This window comes from Rhagoletis pomonella, unplaced genomic scaffold (assembly GCF_013731165.1).
Source record: "Rhagoletis pomonella isolate Grant_MI unplaced genomic scaffold, Rhpom_1.0 Rhpom_scaffold_00008, whole genome shotgun sequence".
Classification (NCBI taxonomy): Eukaryota; Metazoa; Arthropoda; class Insecta; order Diptera; family Tephritidae; genus Rhagoletis; species Rhagoletis pomonella.
The window spans coordinates 887833-910025 of NW_023458562.1; the positions used below are offsets into that span (position 1 = coordinate 887833).

The 22193-nt window shown below is 33.6% G+C and overlaps 1 protein-coding gene across 1 annotated transcript in view; it reads right to left on the reverse strand.

Moving 5' to 3' along the window:
• The window catches only part of LOC118744098 (microtubule-actin cross-linking factor 1), a 719134-nt gene that overhangs the window by 513291 nt on the left and 183650 nt on the right, over window positions 1-22193 (reverse strand). Inside the window, 3 exon segments of the mRNA XM_036476824.1 lie at window positions 3176-3544; window positions 5356-6269; window positions 21690-21969. Coding sequence (XP_036332717.1) covers window positions 3176-3544; window positions 5356-6269; window positions 21690-21969 — 1563 coding nt within the window.

Below are 22193 nucleotides of genomic sequence, written 5' to 3' on the forward strand. Positions count from 1 at the left end.
TAGGTGAGTAAATTAAATGATTTAGGTAAATAACAAATGGAAAGGTTGGTAATTTTTAATAATTTTTTTTTTTAACTTTGGAACGTTGTATTTATTAAAAACTTTTTAAAGGGTCGAGACGACAAACTTGAAAAACTTGAAACTTGATAAAATAGTAAATTCTTTTCGATTGAAGCTGCACCAGTTGAGAGAACTTTGAATAATTCCTTTCTGAGAACTGCATCGGGGCTGAAAATATCGGATGTATCCTCCTGACATTCGTCTTCACAATCTAGCATTATGGCAAGATCGTTGTTTATACACCGTTGTTTTCCAAAGAATTCTTCATTCTCATTCTTTTAGTTGTTTCTGAATTTGGAGAACCTTTAACGTCATCAGCGTTTTTCGATTTTAGGTTTTGTAATAATTTTTAATCCTTTCTTCTGTGACCGGTCAGATATACGTTTAAACTTGGCCAAATTTTTTTTATTCCGAAATAAAAGTCCAAAAGCATTCGCAAAAGATCCGCATTGATTATTGCGAATGCAAATGTTAAAATAAATAATATAAAAAAACTTTTTAATATACAACGCTTTTATAAATGGACTAAAAAGTAGAAAATAATATTTTTCGGTCCCATAGAATTTGTTTTGATAACTTTTGAGTTTGAAATTTTAGCAAAAGTCATTGTAAACAATCTATGAAATTGAAAATGAAGAACGTGGAGCGCATGCAATACAAAGCATTCGATTTAATTGACAATAGTCAAACTACATAACGTAGACCTAAAATTTCTACAGCGAAAGTAGAACTTTGAAATCGATTTTAAGCGGTCGTTATTCATATACCCACATACATACATACATATATTACTTTTCATATCAATTCAAGTGTATTACATGCGGCCCACGCTTTTCATTTTCAATTTCATAGATTGTTTATAATGACTTTTGCTAAAATTTCAAAATCAAAAGTTATCAAAACAAATTCTATGGGACTGAGAAATATTATTTTCTACTTTTTAGTCCATTTATAAAAGCGTTGTATATTAAAAAGTTTTTTTATATTATTTATTTTCTACTTTTTAGTCCTGTCTGAATAAAATTTTGCAATAGATATTAAAATAATTCAACGATATTAATAGAAAGGTGCACACACATGCATTTACATATGTATGTACATACAAACGAGCACCAATTAATTTTATTTAAAGAAATGGCGAGTCGTCTATTTCCGCTGTAGCAAACGTAGTACATAGGGCGACATCTAGATGTCATCTACCTCTACCCTATTCACTACAGCTGTCGCCCTATGCACTATGCTTTTTTATAGGAACTTTTCAAAGCTTTGCTTTGGTGTCGGACACACAACATTGAAAGTTTCTGGATCCACAACATTGAAAGTTTCTGGACGCACAACATTGAAAGTTTCTGGACGCACAACATTGCAAGTTGATAAAAGCGTTGTAATTAATGCGGAAGCTCCGCGGTTGCGAATGCGAATAAGAATATTCGCAACAACCCTGATATGTATGTACAAAATTTGTTGAAGGAAAATGTAAACCAAAATACAACCTGACATTTATTTAAATTTATATTAAATTTGTGCCAAAATTGTAACCAAATCGTTAATTTGCACTGACACTCATTTGAAAGAGACAGAAAAATAGCAGAGGAAATTTGTTCATTCAAATCAGTCTATCAGTTAATAAATGTTAATGCTAGGTACACTTTAAAACTGGACCAAAATCTACAAAAATTTCTAACCGGTGGATTTCAACTATTTAAAAACAGTTGTGTTTTAAATTGCCGTTAACAATTACAAAACAGCTTTTATTACCCCATATGCAATGTGGGTTCCCTTTGGTTTGCTAATGTGTGGTCATATTTACTGTATGTAATTTTCTTTGTATTTTTATTAAAAAAAATATATAATAAAGAAATTTTAACGTTTTTTTTGCCGAAATAAGGATTTTTTGAGATAAATTTACGATTTTTCACCGAAATCTTTCGGCAACGCTGGGTGTGTACATATGTAATTAATGGCGTTTTCGTTTCTACAAAAAATGCTGCCTTCTCATTGCCCTCTTCTTAGAATTTGTACGTGGAAGGCAAAGAGAACGTAACCTTTTTTGGTAGAAACGAAAACGCCATAAGTGGAAAAAATAAAATAATAATAACAAAACAAAAATCGTCATTATGGGAGGAAAAATCGTCAAAACGTCATTGAGCTAAAAAAAAAAACGTCAAAATGACGACGAAATCGTCAATTCGGCAACGCTAGGTGTGAGGCTGTCGGTGAGAAAGCTCGAAAAAGCTACGCACGCGTGCATAGGCTTTGGTCGCCGGTCGCCGCTGATCTAGATGCATTTCTGCATCAAAAACAAAATTTTGAAAAAAAGCGCCGCTTACGTTATTTTGGTGGTTAGGGCTCGGTATGATACCGGCTGTACGGCTAAGTACGCCCCAATCACCAGTGTTGAAAGGAAGTTCTCCTTATACCAACATTTTTGCGGCCAAAGCTTTAACTTAGAAAATTTTAAAGAACTATTTATCTTATTTGCCAATAAAGCCAAAGCAAATTAAAAAAAAAATATGGAAAATAAATAAATAAATAAGTAAATAAATAAATAATAAATAAATAATGTATTTTTAATTTATTGTAAATGAATTTTTTGCTTTTTACTTTAAGTGCTTAGTTATTTTTTTAATACAAATATATGTTAAAATTTTACATATATATTTAATTAATTTTGAGTTTTTCGTGGCAAATTTACAATACATCCTTGTGTTAATTATAAACTCATAATAAGATATGACAAGTAAATAAATAAAATTAAAGAAAGCAAAACAAATGTTAGAAGTCTTTTGGCATATTTTGTTTATTTTCCATGCATATTTTTGAGTTTTAGTGCATATTTTTGATTTTTTAGTGCAAATTATTAGTGCATAAAAATCCGAGCCCTACTTATGACAATGACACTCGTCAGTGTAACCAGCTGAGCGTATATAAAATAATATAAAAATGTAGCCCAATGTTGCTTGACTCGTGAAAACTACGTAGAAAGTAAGAACTGGAAATTCTATGAAAGCCTTAGCTTTTGCTATTTAAGAAGTTTCAAATAATTAAAATAATTTAAACCAAATTTATAACCCATATTTAGCCTTCGACTATGATGAGTATGACAACAACTCACCTCGTAATAACGATGAACAGCGGTAAGATCTAAATGTTTATCCGACCAGTCTCTAGTAATCTCCACAAGTTCTTTCTCGTTAAGCCATTGTAATTCAGCAGATGCGTCAACCAAAAAATTTTGAAGTGCATCCAGATCTGAAAGCCGTTTTGTAGAATTGCTAAGAAGTTCAGCATACAATTTTTGTAATTGATTAAGACGTTGAAGATAGAGCCGCAGTTCGTCTCCAGAAAACTTTGTTTGCTGGCGTTCATCGTTCAAAATATTTGAATGAAATTTATCAATACTTTTATGCTCCTCTTGATGACGGTTAAATTCGTCTTTGACTGAAGGCAAATCTGAACCATAATCCGCCGCATGTAATTGTTTCTAAAACGCAAAACAATAATATAAAGTCAGTTTCTAAAAGTATTTAATTCAGCTATCAAGTATACTCTGCACTGGTAACACAATTTTTTATTCGGTAAATAAATAAAATTCTTGGCAACTCTTCGCTTTCTGAGCACTCTTTGTTCTGGTGCATTTTTTGCCACCTAACATAGTCGGGATAGGTACAGGCTAGGGATGTTAATTTTTTCGATTTTTACGATCCCGAGATTTTCGGGATGTCGTTATCACAATCCCGGGATCCCGGAAATAGTTCCGGGATTTAGACATTTATTATTTTTCAACAACTTAAATCGAAAAAGTATCTTCTATCTCTCCTACCATAAAATAAATAATAGATAAATAAATCGATTACCTACTTTTTATTTAGAGTGGCGTTTTTAATTTTTCTCTCTGACGTCAGGATTTATTTTAAAAGACCTAGCGGTTTTAAAGATATGATTAATTCCAAAAATTATTTAAAAAATTCAGTGCAATGTAGAATAAAAGAAGTAAGACTGTCTTCGGCTATGCCACATGTACATACATATATAAATAAATAATATCTAAAAAATCAGTGGTATGGAAGATAAACCTTATAAAGCACCAATCTAAGTGGTTTTCACTGTTATGTGTGATCGGCATGTAAAGCGGTTACACAATTTAATGCGCTTAGCTGCCTAAATAAATTATATCGCACAATCTTGTATTTGAACAATCAGTGGTATAAAAGATAAAGCTTATACAGCATCGATATTGACGATTTTCTCAGAAGAGTTTGTATGATTATTTAAAAAAATAGCTCACGAAATTTCTCTGTTTTAGCTGTCCAATTAAAGGAGTTTTAAAGTGAGCAATTAGTTGTATGGAGGCCATAGGTTATAGTGACCCGATCTTTGTAATTTTCTCTGTAAGTATTCTATTGATAATGGATGAAAGTAGTGCGGAATTTCATGTTCCTAGCTACATAAATGGCTCCTGCAATAAAGAATCTCATATCTGAACAATCAGTAGTATGGGAGCTATATGTTATAGTGCTCGACGTTCTCATCAAAAAAGTGTGCATTTTAGTGGGTCTATCCCTTCTTATTCTGGTAATTACAAACATTGGACCAAAGTTATAATACCATTTCATGCTCATGAAAGGTATAAATGTGTGTATTAAATGAAAGAGGAAATTTCTTTAGAATGTAAAAAAAATTAAAAATTTTCAGGTATTTTTTTAAGCTGATAAAGTTAGAAGGACGAAATTCGAGGATGTTATCGAGTTTATATAAGTCCTTAACATATAATTTTTTCAAAAACAAATATTGCGAAATTTCAAGGATAAAATTCTAAAAGGACATTTTCAATACTTACCGGTCCTTATTCACCAAAAAAAAATGAATTCGATTAAATTCTACAGAATTTCCTCTTTAATTTGATACCCATTTTTCTTCTCTAAGCACATTTCACTGAATTTTTCAAATCATTTTTTAATTACTGACGTGAGAATGAAAAACTAAAAACGCAGTTTTACATTTGGTTTCGCGAGTATATTGAATTTTGTGTGTAAAATTTACCATCGCACGGTGTTATATGTATAATGAGCTAGACATTAATAGAAAATATTAATTATTAAATAAAAAAAAGAAATATAGCCTATACTGGTCAAGAAAAGGAGTTTCTATTATTGCCATCAGTGCAAATTACAAATCCCGAAAATGCCGGGATTATTTTCCAAGAATCCCGGGATTTTCGGCACCTAAAAAAGGCCGGGATCCCATCCCTAGTACTGGCCCAATAAATATGCAATACCACAATTATATACTTACCAATTTATATTGGCACCATTCTATGTGTTCTTGCAAATCGCGGAAATTTGAATTTGTTTCAATCTGTCGTGATTCAATAATCGTACGAGTCTGTCGTGTTACAGTTTTTTCATGAATCGGATATTTCAACTCTGTTAGCTTTTGTACCAAATTTGAGTTGAAAAGAGCATGTAGATTTGTCCATCGCTGATGTAATCTGTTGACCTTACTGAGCAATTCAGCACCATTGGCATAACGACCTTCATTTAGCACAATGCAATCTTGATGCATATCTTGAAGTGGCTCTTCCAAATGGCGAATCTCTGTCTCCAGTGATTCTACGACACTCTTAGCATCAATTGGATGCAAGCGTTCTAAACGTCGCGATTCCTCATTTATAAGTATCTCCAGGTCGGATAATTTGGCATCAACATGTTTAATTTCTCTTTGTACCTTATCCGCAATCCGCTGCAAGCGTTCCAATCTTTCCAGTTCCTGCTGCAAAGCTAGTTCCCGATCTGATAGCGCTGTTTGCATTCGATACCATGCTTTCTCTATAGCCTCTGGACGTAGATCAGATTCCACATCAATTTCGCCAATGCTTTCAAAATAGCGTTCCAATTCGTTATATATTTGAATGAGTTTTTGTTTTTCATTTTTACGCGCTGCAACTTCTTCATTGCGAAAACAATGCAAATCATTTAACAGTCGCTTAATTTCAATAACTGTAGGAGGAATAGATCGCTCCTGCAAATATGCGGTCTTCTCGCGACACCAATAAATAAATTGATGAGCCAGATCTCGATATTCATGTACACGCCTTTGTGATTCCATATCGAACAAAGGGTGAATAGAAGGTGGCTCCGGAAACACATCGTACAAAGAAGATATGTACGTAATAAGAGATTTTTCATCGGGCTCATTTGTATCAACATCTGCGAAATAAACATAATTTGCAATTAAATATAGTGACAAATATAAGGTACATCAAATGTGCTATTTATTGTACTATTTTCATCTAAAAGGGGATGGAGAAGACCACAAGCTGTCGATAAGGAAGCCATCTCTATCTATACTGACGGGCCCACAATGGCCTGCAGCAAATAACATTAAGAAACAGCCTTCGCAAAAAGCACAACTCTTGGAATACCTATGGATCCTTTTTTTCGTAAGAATGTGGGTGAAGCTTTTTAGTTTCACAAAAGAAGTTTTTAACAATGGATGGCAATCTAACAAGGTGTAGCTGTGAGACAATATCGAGCCCTAACCGCCAAAATGGCGTAAGCGACAAGAAGTCAATTTTTCAGCAGGCGTTTTTTTGTTTATTAACACTGCAATTACTCTAGATACTAACTTGAAGGTAATGAACAAGTTACGTTTGATGTTAGGTATATAATACTGGTATTTTATTTGCCCATCTTTAATGGAACAGGTGATTTGGTCTCTTTCCGTCCCAAAAAAAACAGGCTACAGCACGCAATTGTGGCGATTAAGCCAAAAGATACATATCGTCGCTTCGCCAACAAAAACAGTTGTGTGATTTTTGTAAATTTTTTATTGCATATTTTATTAACACTATCTATTGCCCACATTTCTACATTTGCCGTTTTCTTATATCTATTTTGGTTTAGAACTGATCAAAAACAGCTATGTGCTCGCAGTACTAGAAATACTCGGAAAAACGGGTATACGCTTACTTGCTTATACCTGTTTTTGATCGCAGATGAGTGTGCTTTGATTTTGATGTAAAAAATAATTATAAACCTACTAAATACATACATACATATGTATGGACATACCACTTACACTACATAGACTATTTAATTTGATCGCTTGCAATTGAAATTCAACAATTAACAAAGGTAAGTAAAGCGTTCACTCTACATTAGAAAATGTATTCAATCCACCGATATATTCACCAATGGACTAAGGCGAGGCCATCACATCCTTATATTGTTAATTATTTAGAGTAAACATATGAAATTATTTCTTGTATATACGAGCTTTCATTGGGTATCACCTATCGAAACCTTGAAAAATTTGGGTCAAGTTAATACGCTGACCGAAAAAGCAGTTCACATCTCTGGCAATTTAATGGTGTTTCTGACCATTTTTCATTACATAACAAGAGCAACGAGCAGTTAAATAATCGGGTCCTCAACTTCTATACATTACATATAGGTCTAACGGAAATATTATGTACAAATTGCATAAGATTCCATACCGCCAAAAGCAAATTTAAATCGTGAATAAAAACAGCTATGTGCTTAAAAGCGGCGCAAATGTAGACCACTTTGTAATTGGTAAATAAAATTGATTTTTTTCCGAAATCAATAGCATATTTTTAATACAATTTTTTTTTTTAAAACTACACTTGCAAAATATTACCTCCAATTGGCACCAGTAATCAGTTTTTTTCTCTTCTGAAAAGTTATTAAAAAACACATAACTATTTTTGTTGGCGCAGCGACGATATATTAAAAAAAAAAACATTTCTTTGCATTAACAAAAACCATTTTAAGGCCATCATTTCTTTAATTCTTGTTGTTAAGAAACCAACTCTTCAACACAACTATCTTCTAATATATAAAAATCTCGTGTGACGGTGTTTGTGGTCAAACTCCTCTGAAACGGCTTGGCCTATTTGCATACAATTTTTTGTGTATATTTAGTAGGTATGAGAATAGGTTGTAAGGTATATTTAATACCGCTAAGTGAAGGGAGCGTGGCACATCCCATACAAACTGAATTTTTCGTACTGTATATCTCTGGAAGTTTTCATGGTAGAGCACTGGAACTTGGCATGGAGATATATGAAACCAATCGCATACTCATGGAAAAAATGCGGTATATTGGAAAAGGGGCGTGGAACCTCCCATACAAACCGCATTTTGCAAATAATGTAACTATAACCGAGTATGTAGAACTCGATTTGCCAATATTACTGTGCGTTAAAGCTTAATTCGTAGACACCAGGATTGAGGTGACCATGGGTAAATCTCAAATGACCACCGTTAACATTGAATATATATTGGATTTCTGCAGAACAAAGATACTCATCCATTTTGAAGTTGCCACCAGCTATACTATACAGTTTCAATGATCATTATTGTCAGAGAAGGGGAAAAAGTTCTTCAGATTTATTTCGTTGTACGATTAACCGTGATGTTAACACCAGATTATTAGAGAACTTCAAGAACTTCTTCACGGACATATACTTTCGTGTGATTATTTAAGACGGCAACGGAAATATGCCTTCTGACAACCACCAAACCGTAATAATAGCAGATGCGTTCCATTTCCAGACAACCGGTCAGGTACGAGCATGATTTTTAATTTCGACCAAACTCAAATACATTGTTTGTTGGTCCAAATAATGAGACACGTATTTTTTCTTTTAGCTCGGAAAAATTTTTCGGCCGACTTAAACGCGATTTTGTTTTTCAGGCAAAAATCGATTATTCGAATTGACAGTGAGAATTTTTTTTTAAATGCCCATAACTTTGTCAAAATTTAATAGATTCCAACAATGTTTTTACTCAAATGTCAGTAATTCTTGTCACTTCAAGATAAATGATATAATTATTGATTTTCATTATTTAAAATTTTTTATTTAACAATAAACAAAAAGTGCAAATTTTTTTTTAAATTTAATTTCTCAAAAAGTGTATTTTATTTTTCTCTCAAACTTTTTTACCGGGAAAGAGACACTTTGAACTACAATCAACCCAAATCTCTAATAGCGAAGATCTTTTTTCTGAGTTATGATTTTTTATAGAAAATATACGTTTTTGTGGTACATTCAACATTATTCTTATATTGTTTAACTAAATGGAACATATGTATGTAATATATCAGCAAAAAGTACAGCCGTGATCATTTTTTGTGTATCAAATAGATATTAGAACACACTTTCCACGATACAGTTTCGATTATAAAAAGCGGGAAAATGTGATTTTGTATTTCGAAACTGTATGGTGGAAAGTGTGTTCTAATATCTATTTGATACACACAAAATGATCACGGCCGTACTTTTTGCTGATATATTACATACATATGTTCCATCTAGTTAAACAATATAAGAATATTGTAGAATGTACCACAAAAACGTATATTTTCTATAAAAAATCATAACTCAGAAAAAAAATCTTCGCTATTAGAGATTTGGGTTGATTGTAGTTCAAAGTGTCTCTTTCCCGGTAAAAAAGTTTGAGAGAAAAAAAATACACTTTTTGAGAAATTAAATTTAAAAAAAATTGCACTTTTTGATTATTGTTAAATAAAAAATTTTAAATAATGAAAATCAATAATTATATCATTCTATCTTGAAGTGACAAGAATTACTGACATTTGAGTAAAAACATTGTTCGAATCTATTAAATTTTGACAAAGTTATGGGCATTTAAAAATAAATTCTCACTGTCAATTCGAATAATCGATTTTTGCCTGAAAAACAAAATCGCGTTTAATTCGGCCGAAAAATTTTTCCGAGCCAAAAGAAAAAGTACGTGTCTCATTATTTGGACCAACAAACAATGTATTTGAGTTTGGTCGAAATTAAAAATCATGCTCGTACCTGACCGGTTGTCTGGAAATGGAAAGCATCAGCAGATAAATGTGCCACCGGAAACCGCGAACGTGAATTGTTGGGGAATATGTTGGGCCAAAATGTATCAAAAAAAAAATAATAATTTTGGACGGGACGAAGTTCGCCGGGTCTGCTAGTTTTTCTATAAAAACTAATGGTGATTTCGTTTGTCCCAAAAAAAATGTTGGTCTTCCATGGTGCTACCATGATGTTACGCTCCACCCTGTAAAAGTGCATGTTTTGCCTACTCATCTTTATCGGGCTCACGCACTTCATAATATTGTAATTTTAAGCAACCTTCTACTTTTCAGGACAACCATCTCCCCTGACAAAGCATCAAAGGGCAGAGGACGAGCATTTTTTGCCTTATTGGAGTGCAATATTATAAGAAACGAACAGAGCTTTCCCCTTCAACTAACTCTTCAGAAGAATCGTTGTCGCTGTATAGTACGAGCACGACTTTAGTTAGGCTCTGGAACAACCGAGTATATAAACACCATATACATATATTTGATTTTTATCCTTTTGATTAAAAGTCTTAATCTAACACAAATATATATATTTACCTTTGTTTGTAAATAGTCCATATTTGGAAGAAAAATGTAACAATGCAATGAAAAATTTTTCACGAAGAAAGAGGCTCAACCGACACTGCGGGCACAAAAATATGTAAACAGAATACAATTAAGCACTTTGTAACGGTACTTCGCAGAACTTTGAAATTTTGACAACTGGTGCGTATGGTGGTAAGTAATCGATTTCTGCCAAAAACCGAACATTTCGTCGCTTACGCCCAGTGTTGCCAGATCTTTTTGGGCCAACCGGCTAAATTGGCAAGAAAAGCCGGCTAAAAACGGCTAAACTGTTTCAACTAAATTTCACATGTTTTATTTTTAATAAATCAGAAGTAGAAAGACTCGTCGGCCGCTGTGGTGTAGTGGTAAGCAGTGCGCGCTTCCACTCCGCAGCACCTGGGTTCAAACCCTGGTCAAAGCAACATCGCAAAAAATATAGAAAAAAGGTTTTTTCTTAACAGCGGTCGTCCCTCGGCAGGCAATGGCAAACCTCAGAGTGTATTTCTGCCATGAAAAATAGCTCCTCATAAAAATACAATCGCCGTTCGGAGTCGGCGTAAAACTGTAGGTCCCTCCGCTTTGTGTGACAACATCAAGGTGCACGCCACAAGTCGGAGGAGAAGCTCGGCCAACACTAACATATGTGTAAGCGCCATTTCGTCGTTATTATTATTAGAAAGACTAGTTCTTTGAGATAAGTTGCAAATTCAAGCTGGAAAAAATTTTGCCAGCAAGAATTTTCAATTAGGAAAAACATGATTGTGGCACATGGTTGATTTTTTTGTCGACGATAATTTCAATAAACAGGTTCATCAAATTTAAAAATTTACAAACTTGAGCGATTTTAAAATGAAAAATTTAAGTAAATACTTGTTTACTTAATTAATTTAGTTAATTCCAATGATTTGAAACGTACTCGGAATGCAATCTCAACCGGAGTCGATATAGGAAACCCGACAGTTACTACGACAAAGAAATTGAAACGTATGTTGAAGAAAGTCGGACTAACAAGAAATATACATGTAGATCCTGTTTTTCGCCCCTCTGAAAGAATTTTAAAATCTCTATACAAATTTCTTATGTTTGAAATGCAACTGTGGACACTAGCGTTCGTGCAGAAATTTGCAAGTTTCTCTACTTGAGAGGGAATTTGGGAGCATGTTAATGCGTGTTAAGCAAGCAGTGAAACAATTTGTAATTTTCTAAATTTGCGAATAAAACTTCACACTTAAATTTAAGTCATTCATAACAAACATTATATGAAAAAAATCCCCGCTACGGCCTTCTTTAGAAAAATATATTCGTTTAAAATAAAAAAATAAGCGAAATCGGCCCAATTTTATATAACCCTGCCTGACATGAAAATTTTATTCCCGACAAGGCTAGTAGCCATTTCTAACAGATTTTGGATCGCTTAGTCAAAAATAGAAACATATATATTTTAATTTTAAGAAAACAAGGTAAATAGCAAAATCGGCTAGAAACGGCTAATTTTTTTTTACAAATCGGCTTCCGGCTAAACCGCAATTTCTCCGGCTTTCCGACCTTTTGGCGGTTAAGGCTCGATATGTAGTAAATATTTGTTTTTTTTTTCACTAAATAATTAGTCACTAGAAGAAATATTTTAGATATGTAGCCTAGGCGATTTTCCATTCCTTTCTGTGCCAACTGACGCCAATTAAAAATGCCAAGTGAAGCCAGTTCTTCTCCACCTGGTCTTTCCAACCCAGAGGAGGCCTTCCTCTTCCTCTGCTACCAGCATCGCGGCCCGCGTTGAATACTTTCAGAGCAGGACCGTTTCTCTCCATTCGAACGACATGACCAGTCCAGTGGAGCCGCTGAATTTTAATTCGCTGCACTATGTCTATATCGTTGTAAAGCTCATACAGCTCATCATTATATCGTCTGCGGTATTCGTAAAGGAACCTATATCTTTAACGGCCAACAATTAATCATTTCACAGAACCCTGGTGACTTTTCTACGAACCCCACTTTAGGAAGCTCTGTATTAACCAGGGTTCGGAAATTTTCATTTATGATTATTCATTTTCATTCATTTATGAGCTTTATCGTGACCGATAATATTCCAAATTTATGCATTCTTTTATCGCGAGTGAAAAATGCAAACAAATTTATCATCTCTCATACTCGGAATGCGATCGACAAAAAAAATCGTCGCTGCTTTTCATTCGCGAACGAAAAAAGTGTCGAGAAGTGTCGAACTCTCATAAATGGGAAACAACGAACAATTTTCAACGACGTTGTATGGGAGATCATTGGGAATTTATTGAATAGTTTCAGGCAGGCTCTTCCTAAACTATGTATTTGTCAATGTTATTGTGGCTTATTAATCTTTTATTTTTAATATTTTTATTGAGCTTTGTACCATGATTGTTTATTAGGAAAAAATTAAAAAGCAACAAGGCCTAAGTGGTAGAAGTTATAGCAGCTATTTCGGAGAGCATCACATCTCCTCATCAGACTTCTTTTTTCAAGACTGTTCTGACTTTTCACATAGATTACGCAGGTTCGATCCCTGCTGAAATCTAGAAAAAAGAAGTCTGATGAGGTGATGTGGTGATCTCCGAAATAGCAGCTATAACTTCTACCGCTTAGACTTTGTTTCTTTTGCAATTTTTCCTAATAAACAATCGTGGTACAAAGCTCAATAAAAACATTAAAAATTAAATGCTAATAAGCCACAATAACATTGACAAATACATAAGTAGCTTAGGGAGAGCCTGCCCGAAACTATACGATGAAGCATATAAGCAACTGGATATATAGAATTGACAACAACAACAACACTGTCAAGCTTAAAAAGCGGCATATCACCTGCACTTGATAGTAGTTGGTTGAATTAGGAAAATGAATTAGCAACAAGAGTTTACGGGGTGTACATAGCTCAGTGGTTAACGCTTCTGGCTTTGAACATCGATTACGCAGGTTCGATCCCTGCTGAAGTCTAGAAAAAAGAAGTCTGATGGGGAGATGTGGTGATCTCCGAAATAGCTGCTATAACTTCTACCGCTTAGATTTTCTTGCTTTTTCAATTTTTCTTTGTTAAACTAACTGAATAAATAAGCCTTAAATAAACTTCAACATTTCTCAATTTCAAAATAAAAAAAAAACTCCATATCAAAAAGTGCCTTTTAGTTTTAGAACGCTATCAACCGTTATTTGAGATACATTTGAGAACTAACGTTTGAGATCTCCGAAAAGGACTGATTCTCAAAAGCGTCTCAAATTGAGATTTAACAAAAAAGTTTATTGGGGAATAGGGATGTTAATTTTTCAGCTTTATCCGATCCCTGGATTTTCGGTACGTCGTTATCACAATCCCGGGATCGCGGATTAGTCCCGGGATTTAGATATTCATTACTTTTCGCCAACTTAAATCGGTAAAATTGCTTCTACATATATTGTTTGAGAAGCTCTCCTACCATAAAATAAATACAAAATAAATCGGTTTGAAATCTACTTTTTATTTAAAGTGGCGTTTTTATTTTTTCTTTCTGATGTCAGGATTTATTTTAAAGGACTCTGTAATTTCAAATATATGATTAATTCCAAAATTTATTTAAAAAAATTCAATGGAATGTAGAATAAAAATATTGGTACCAAATGCAAGAGGAAATTTCTTTTGAATTAAAAAAAATAAAATTTTTTGGATTCACAAGGACGAATATGTAATTTTTTAAGCTGATAAAGTCAGAAGGACGAAATACGAGGATTTTATTGAGTTTATATAAGTCCTTAACATATAATTTTTTCAAAAAGAAATATTGCGAAATTTCAGGTATAAAACTTTAATTACTATCCAGTCCTTTTGCACCAAAAACTTGAATCCGTTTAAATTCTACAGGATTTCCTCTTTAATTTAATACCCATACGTCTTATACGTCTTCTCTAAGCACATTTCTCTGAATTTTTTAATCATTTTTGAATTACTGACGTCAGAGTGAAAAACTAAAAACGCAATTTTACTATATTTGGCCCATGGTTTCGCGAATATATTGATATTTGTGTTTAAAATTTACTATCGCGCGGTGTTATATGTATAATGAGCTAGATATTTATAAAAAAATATTAATTATTAAATAAAAAAAGAAATATAGCCAATAGTGGTCAAGAAAGGGTCCCGGGATTAACATTCCTATTGGGGAAGGTCTGCATTTCATATCAATGCACACATATGTAAATATATGTGTATCTATATCAGCCCTGTGGGGAAAATCTCTAGTTCTGAACTGGGGCGCTTCCAGTACATTTAGACCCAGTACTGGTTCGCGATAAATCTCTTTTGCATGCAAGCAACTGGCGAATTTAACATGGCGATGTCCTAGGAAGCGTCAATTGCCCCCCCGCTGCATCCCTTTTTCTATAGTTCCGAACTAGTCCTAAATTCTATAGTTCCGAACCAGTTCTAAAATCGATAGACGAAAGAAAAAAGTATCATGATTTTTCAATCTTTTTGGTTCTTCCGTGTGCGATTTTAAGTTATTTTGTAAGGAATGTGTTTTCAATTTGACATTAAATTTGTTTGAATGATTGTAAGAAATGTACGTTTACATACATACCTTGCTGTAGCTGACTTTGCAGAGGTGCTCGCTGTTATTGGTTAGATTCCAGACGGCCCCAAGATGTTAATATGTTAACACAAAGCTTTGTTTTGTATTACCAGACTATGAAATAGCATCTGCGAAGCACAGAATAGAAGCGTATTTGAACGAAAAAGCCGCCGAACATATATCTATGAAAAAGTAAACAAGCTCCCCGCTGCATCCCTTATTCGATAGTTCCGAAATAGTTCTAAATTCGACAAACAGGATCTAGCTCGTTCTGCATCCCTTTTTCTATAGTTCCGAACCATTTCTAAATTCGTCACTTTAGATATAGATTTGTAGTGAAAAAAACTGAAAAAGTTAGTTTCTTAAAAGTACCACTTTTCGCCGATTTTGGACTGGTGGGGATCTAGTTCCTATCGCACTAGTTCCTTTTTGGCGATAAAGGCCTAGTACGGAACTAGAAATTTGATTCACTGCGGTTTCCCTGCAGGGAGCGGTCGGCAAAAGTTAAACTGTGTCTGTGTTGGTGAGCACAAGAGAACTGCTCCGCATGAGCAACCCAGTAGGAAATTACGAGAAGTGAAAAAATTTGTAACGCATCGGGCTTCAATCAATACATATATATTTAACACATATCGTCACCTGAATGCAAAAAGACGTAACAGACATCGTCACTGAAATGAAAAAAGCCGTAACTAAAAAAAAAAAAATCAAAAAAATACTTTTCGATTTATATGATGGATTTCATCCAATTACAATTCCCCACATCGTTTTATGAAAAAAAAATGATTGCTGACGACTTTCACCATTTCAGTGACGATTTTTGTTATGTCTTTTTGGCATTTCAGGGTACGATATGTATGTATATGTTAATCGCTCATTTACTGGAAAAGTGTCATAATCCAAAAAAAGCAAAAAATCTAGTTAAGTATGCAAAAATACACGTTACCTATTTCATAGCTGTAACGATTAACACTAGTCATTAGAACAAAATGTGCATTCATTTTTCCCCTGGGAGTAGATATAAATAAATTCAAAACTTTAATGCCGTTAGAAATAATGGAGTGATATGTACATACAGTTACTCCCAAAAATTTTTTTTGTTAATATTCGCAAAGTTTTACATGCTAAAATCTTTTTGTTAGTTTTGTATTAAAATATTGAAAATTCTTTTGGTAGCATACAATGCCTTTTGTGTAGTAAGACCTTTAAAAAAACTAGGGAATATGCTATTGAAAGACATTTTTAATAAATTCACAATGATATGGAAAATTTTGATGAACATGAATTTCAATATTGACGTGGGTGAATCCAAATGAATTTTTTATTTGAGTTTTTATTTACAGTTACTCACGAAATTGAGCGTACGACGTACGACTCTTTTTTGTTATTATTCGCAATCTTTTACATGCTAAAATCTTTTTGTTAATTTTGTATTAAAAAATTGCTTATATTTTAGCAAACCCCATTTAAATCCAAGAATGAAACAGTGTACGAAAATTAAGAAAAATCTGCAAAGTTTCAGCAAAATCGCGAGCTTTTTAATATGAATTTCTAAAAGGAATTCAGGTATGCAGTTTTATAGCCCATTAAATTTTAATGTACATAATAATGTGCGAATTTCAAATGTCTAAAAATTCCTTCGCATTTTTTTTCATATAACAAAAAATTCTGAAAATTTTTTATACGAAAAAATGTGTATTCAGCAAAAAAAATCTCAAAAATCTAAACAGAAGCATGTTTCTTAATTTTCGAACACTGTTTAAATCTTGGATTTAAATGGGGTTTGATAAAATATAAGCAATTTTTTAATACAAAATTAACAAAAAGATTTTAGCATGGAAAATATTGCGAATAATAACAAAAAAGAGTCGTACGCTCAATTTCGTGAGTAACTGTAAATAAAAACTCAAATAAAAAATTCATTTGGATTCACCCACGTCAATATTAAAATTCATGTTCATCAAAATTTTCCATATCATTGTGAATTTATTAAAAATGTCTTTCAATAGCATATTCCCTAGTTTTTTTAAAGGTCTTACTACACAAAAGGCATTGTATGCCACCAAAAGAATTTTCAATATACGATGCATCGATATTTTTGAAACATCAATAATATCGGTTCAAAACTCGATATTTGCCATCGATGTTTACAATTTCTTATAATCGCTAAATTGGCGATACATCGATGTCAGTTTCAGCGATGTTTTAAACATCGACTTTAGTTTGACACAGGCTTGCTTTGGCTTCAACTTAAGCTCGCTATACAGTTCAATGCGAGCATGAACGTGAACTTTTTATTTCGACTAATAGCTTCGCTTTTACTTCACGTTTTGCAATAGTAAATATATCATAAGATAGAGAATTAAAATATCATTAAGAATTATAGAATTAAAAATAATTTAAAATGTTTAATAGGCATATTTTACAAGCTCCCACTCAGCTGTGTGCATACGCAAAGCTTTCGCATGTAAACGATAAGCGTGTGTGAGCGGACTCCCGTTAGAATTTCACAAAATTAGGTATTGGAACTTTAGGCGCAGCGAACTTACGGCGCACACTGGGTCCAAACCTGACAAATTTGAACAAAAAGCTTTTTTCAAAACTGAGAAATTCAAATGTGCAATTCAAATTGTTACTGTAAGAAAGTGGTATTATATTTCGTTATTTTGTTTTTTCCATTACTTAAAATGAAGTTTATTTATTCTTTTGTGTATTTTGTTTGAAATTATGTGCTTTAAAAAAAAATATGATTAAAAAAAACTAAACTAACCTCTGTTTTTTGCATGTGTAATTTTCAAAATCAATTTGAAGTGAAACTTCTTAGGCGGCGGTATCGCAAAAATGGAGTGTGAAATTTTTAAAACTGAAAACGTGACATGAGTGAGAAGGAAGATATAGGTAGTATAGGGAAGGGGAAAAAAGAAATAAAGCGACGCATGTGGGGTACGAGTACCTAATTTTATGTTTTTATACTCTTGCTACCACATGAATATATGAATTCGGGATAAGAATATATGAATTCGCCTTGGAAGATAGAAAGCGAGTAAGAATAAATGCCGAACAAAGGAATTTGTCTTCTTTCAATTTAAATATATGCAATGAAATGTAGAAAAGTAGGTTTATAAGGCACTTAAACTTGAAAAAGGTAAAACGAACTTCAAAAAAAAAGGCACATATTTTTTTAATTTTGTTATGTACTTCCTTTATGTACTATGTGAAGGTCCAATTAAAGATATAAAAAAATACATACAGTGGTCAACAAATTATAGTTTTAGCGTATTATATTTGTTGTTATTGAACATTTGTTAAATTTAAAAAAAAATATAGTTCGTTCTTTAACAAAACCCGTGGAAATTCATGTTTCCAAATTTGAGAAGTCCACTTGCATTTATACGAATGTTGGTAAAGAACGAACTATAAAAAACTAACCGAAATTAAATAACAACAAAAATAATATTTAAAACTTGTCAAAATTTGGTGCGGCTATAATTTTTTCGACTACTGTACATAAGTTGGCTATGATTACTCGGCCGTGATATCATAGTAGCACAATGCCACTCATATTTGACTTACAAACAAACTACGGGCAGGAATTTTAAGATTTCAACCCTGTTTTTATGAAAATTTTTATTTTTATCAGTATTTTTCTTTTAATCAAAATATGTTGAAATAAAAGTGAAACTAAAAAAAAATTTGCCAGGTATCTTTTGGAGTTCCTCCTGAAAAGTTATGAATCTCTTTGATTGTCTTATTCCCTTCGACTTCCGCCAGTGTGCAGCAATTCCCAGCTAGCTCCTAAGTAGGTCTACAGTGTATCCTTTAGATGTACCGCAAAAAGGCTCGGAACTATGCAAACGCATTTGGGCTCCACTCTTTGCAAGACAGTCAGCCTTCAAACCCTTCATGTCCCTGAACCCTCCACAGCGGTACGATATTGTGGGCTCCCAGGTGGTTCAAGAGTTCACAAGCCTTGATGCCGTTTTAAAAGACTCTAAGGCTTCTAACGCTGCCTGAATATCTGACATAATATTTATTCTGGCCTCATTTGCCTTCTACGATAAAATTCGCGAACACAGACTTCGATTGCGAAGGCCTCCGCCCAGAATATGGTTGGGTACAAGCCCATTTGCAGACTTTCCTGGAATCTTGGTCCAAGTACGCCATAAAGTATATAAGGATGTTCGTATTGTATATTGGCAATAATAAGGGTATACGTTTGTACTGAGGAATCATGTTTGCGGCCGCCGTTATACGAACGCACCGGTGAAATATTCATGTAAAAAAAATGCTAAAATGTTTATATACATATTTTCTATTTTTCTCAAATAACTATTACTCGTAGTCCCGAAACCTACCAAAATCCAATCAAGCATACCAACCTACCAAATGGAAAAAACACCTACCAGTTTTGGTAGGAAAAGCCCATGTTTGGCAACACTGCTCCTCATATTCGAGGGAGAGGAAATTTCTTTGCTTTTTTGGTTCGGGAATGAAATTTTTTGTCGATCGCTTTCCGAATGTGAAAGATGATAAATTTGTTTGCATTTTTCACTCGCTATAAAAGAATGTAAAAATAATTGTGGAATAGTCTTGATAGCGAACGTGAGAGAATGTGAGTGAGAATACACATTTGTGGTCATAAACGGGCGGCACTACGTCCATTATCCAAAAATGTGTAATAATCTAATTTTGTGCTAAGTGGTTATTGTAATTATAGATTTTAAGTCGATTAGCTTCAGTAGTTATTGATATATCGCAGTTTTCGTGTTTCTGTAAATTACCGTTATATGGGAAGTGGGCGTGGTTCCAGTCCGATTTCGCCCATTTGCAATACCAACCTACCTTGGGGAAAGGGCAACCTACATACCGTATTTCGTTGAGATATCTCAATTTTTGCTCGAGTTATCGTGTACACGGACGGACGGACAGACAGACATGGCTTAATCGACTTCTCTTTTCATTCTGAGCATTTATGTATAAATTTGTCTATATCAATATCGATGCGTAGTGGCTGTTACAAACAACCGTTATGTGAACAAAGTGCGCTCGGGTATAAATACACATCAAAAATTAATCCCTCGGCCCAAAATGTTAAAATACCATTATTATTATTATTATTATATTTGATCAAATTTTACAAATTTTTTCATGTATGCAGGGTCACCAACTTTAAATACATATAAAAAATAAACCAGGTCTATAGGCTGAAAACCGTTTGGTATTTTGTTATGCTTTCATTTACTTTTACTGTGTGTGATCAGCTCTTAACATTGGCAGTAGATTTGGGTATTTAGCGTATATGTATGGTACGTATGTACATGCAAGCACATTAGAGTGGTTCCTAAAAACTCTCTTTTTGGAAATTAATTAACGCTACATCAGAATATTGCTATTTGTGATAAAAAAAAGACACTATTGTTTCATTTTGAAAAAAAAGAAGTTTTTTTAGAGGTCGCGCTGTTCGGATTTTATAAAAACGCTGATGTTGATAATAATGTGGTTTTTACATATAATTACTCTGGTATTATTGAGGAACATTCCCTTAAATGCACACCTGTCTTGGACAGTTAGAATGGGCCTAGTTCCCGAAAATATTCCCTCCAAAAGACATTAGTAAAATTAAAACGTTGATACTGAACGATTTACCATTTGTCATGGGTTGGACCTTGTTACCAAGGGGACTTCTGGGGTTGCTAATTAGGAATCTGGAGTCAGTTTTTCAAAATTCAAAATGGCGGATCCAAAATGGCGATCCATTTTTTTTTTTTAATTATTGGATTTGTTCGAAACACGGCACTCGAGAGTTCGAGGTCGCCGATTACGAATCTGAAGTCAATTTTTTTACATTCGAAAGTGCGGATCCAATATGGCGATCAAATTAAAATAAAAATCCTAAAATTAAAAAGTTTGATACTGAACGTTTTAAGCATTGTCAAGGGTTGAAACTCGTTTCCAGAGGGTCTCTGGGGTTGCTGATTACGAATCTGTTGTCAGATTTTCAAAATTCAAAATGGCGGTTAAGAGTTTCAAACAAATAATAATAATAATAATAATTTTAGTACTTTTTTTTTAATTTGATCGCCATTTTGGATCCCCCATTTTGAATTAAAAAAAATTGACTTCAGATTCGTAATCGGCGAGCCCAAAAACTCTCGAGTGCCGGTTTTCGAACAAATCCAATAACCAAATAACTGACTTCAGATTCCTAATTAGCAACCCTGATAACAAGTTCCAACCCATGACAACTCGTAAATCGTTCAGTATCAACGTTCCAATTTTACTAGTCTCTTTTCGAGAGCATATTTTCGGGCGTCAGGCCCATTCTAACTACCCAAGACAGGTATGTAATTAAGGGAATGTTCCCCAATAATACCAGAGTAATTATATGCAAAAACCACATTTTTACCTGAATTTTAACATGTCAAGAAAATAAAAAAATTGAGAACATCAGCGTTTTTATCAAAAACCGACCAGCGCGACCTCTAAAAAAACTTTTTTTTTTGTTTTTCAAAATAAAAAAACACATATCTCTTTTTTTTATCACAAATAACAATAATTTCCAAAAAAAAAAATTTAACCACTCTAATGCACATCTATTGGTATATATGCGGTAATATTTACCTTCAGGATCCAGCAGACGCGTAACTCCATATTCTTTTTCGACTATATGGAATGCTTGCTCCAAACGCTCACGTGGTCGATCCATTCTTGCCTTTCGCCAATCAAGCAAATCTGGGCGATTGCGGTGGACTAATGCAGAAAATGCCAGACCATCTCGCCAAGAGGTTGTGAAATCATTTACCCGCACACCTGGATAACGCAGCGTCGAATGGCGAGCCCATCGTAACAAAGCTTCCCGGGCAGAAACATTATCATCCTTGCCAACAACAATATCCGAAATCTACACAAAAAGATATATAAAGAACACACGAAATAATTTAATAATTGTCTGTTCGTTTAAAGTTGAACAAAATAGTTGAACAGTTATGTGTCAGAGAGTGTAATAGGAGTATTCTCGAAATGTTGCAAAGCCGTTGCACGGATTGCATAACTTGCGAACACACAACAAAATACATGGGAAACAGCATTTCCTATCGCTGAAAAGTATGCAACTTCTGGACCCAT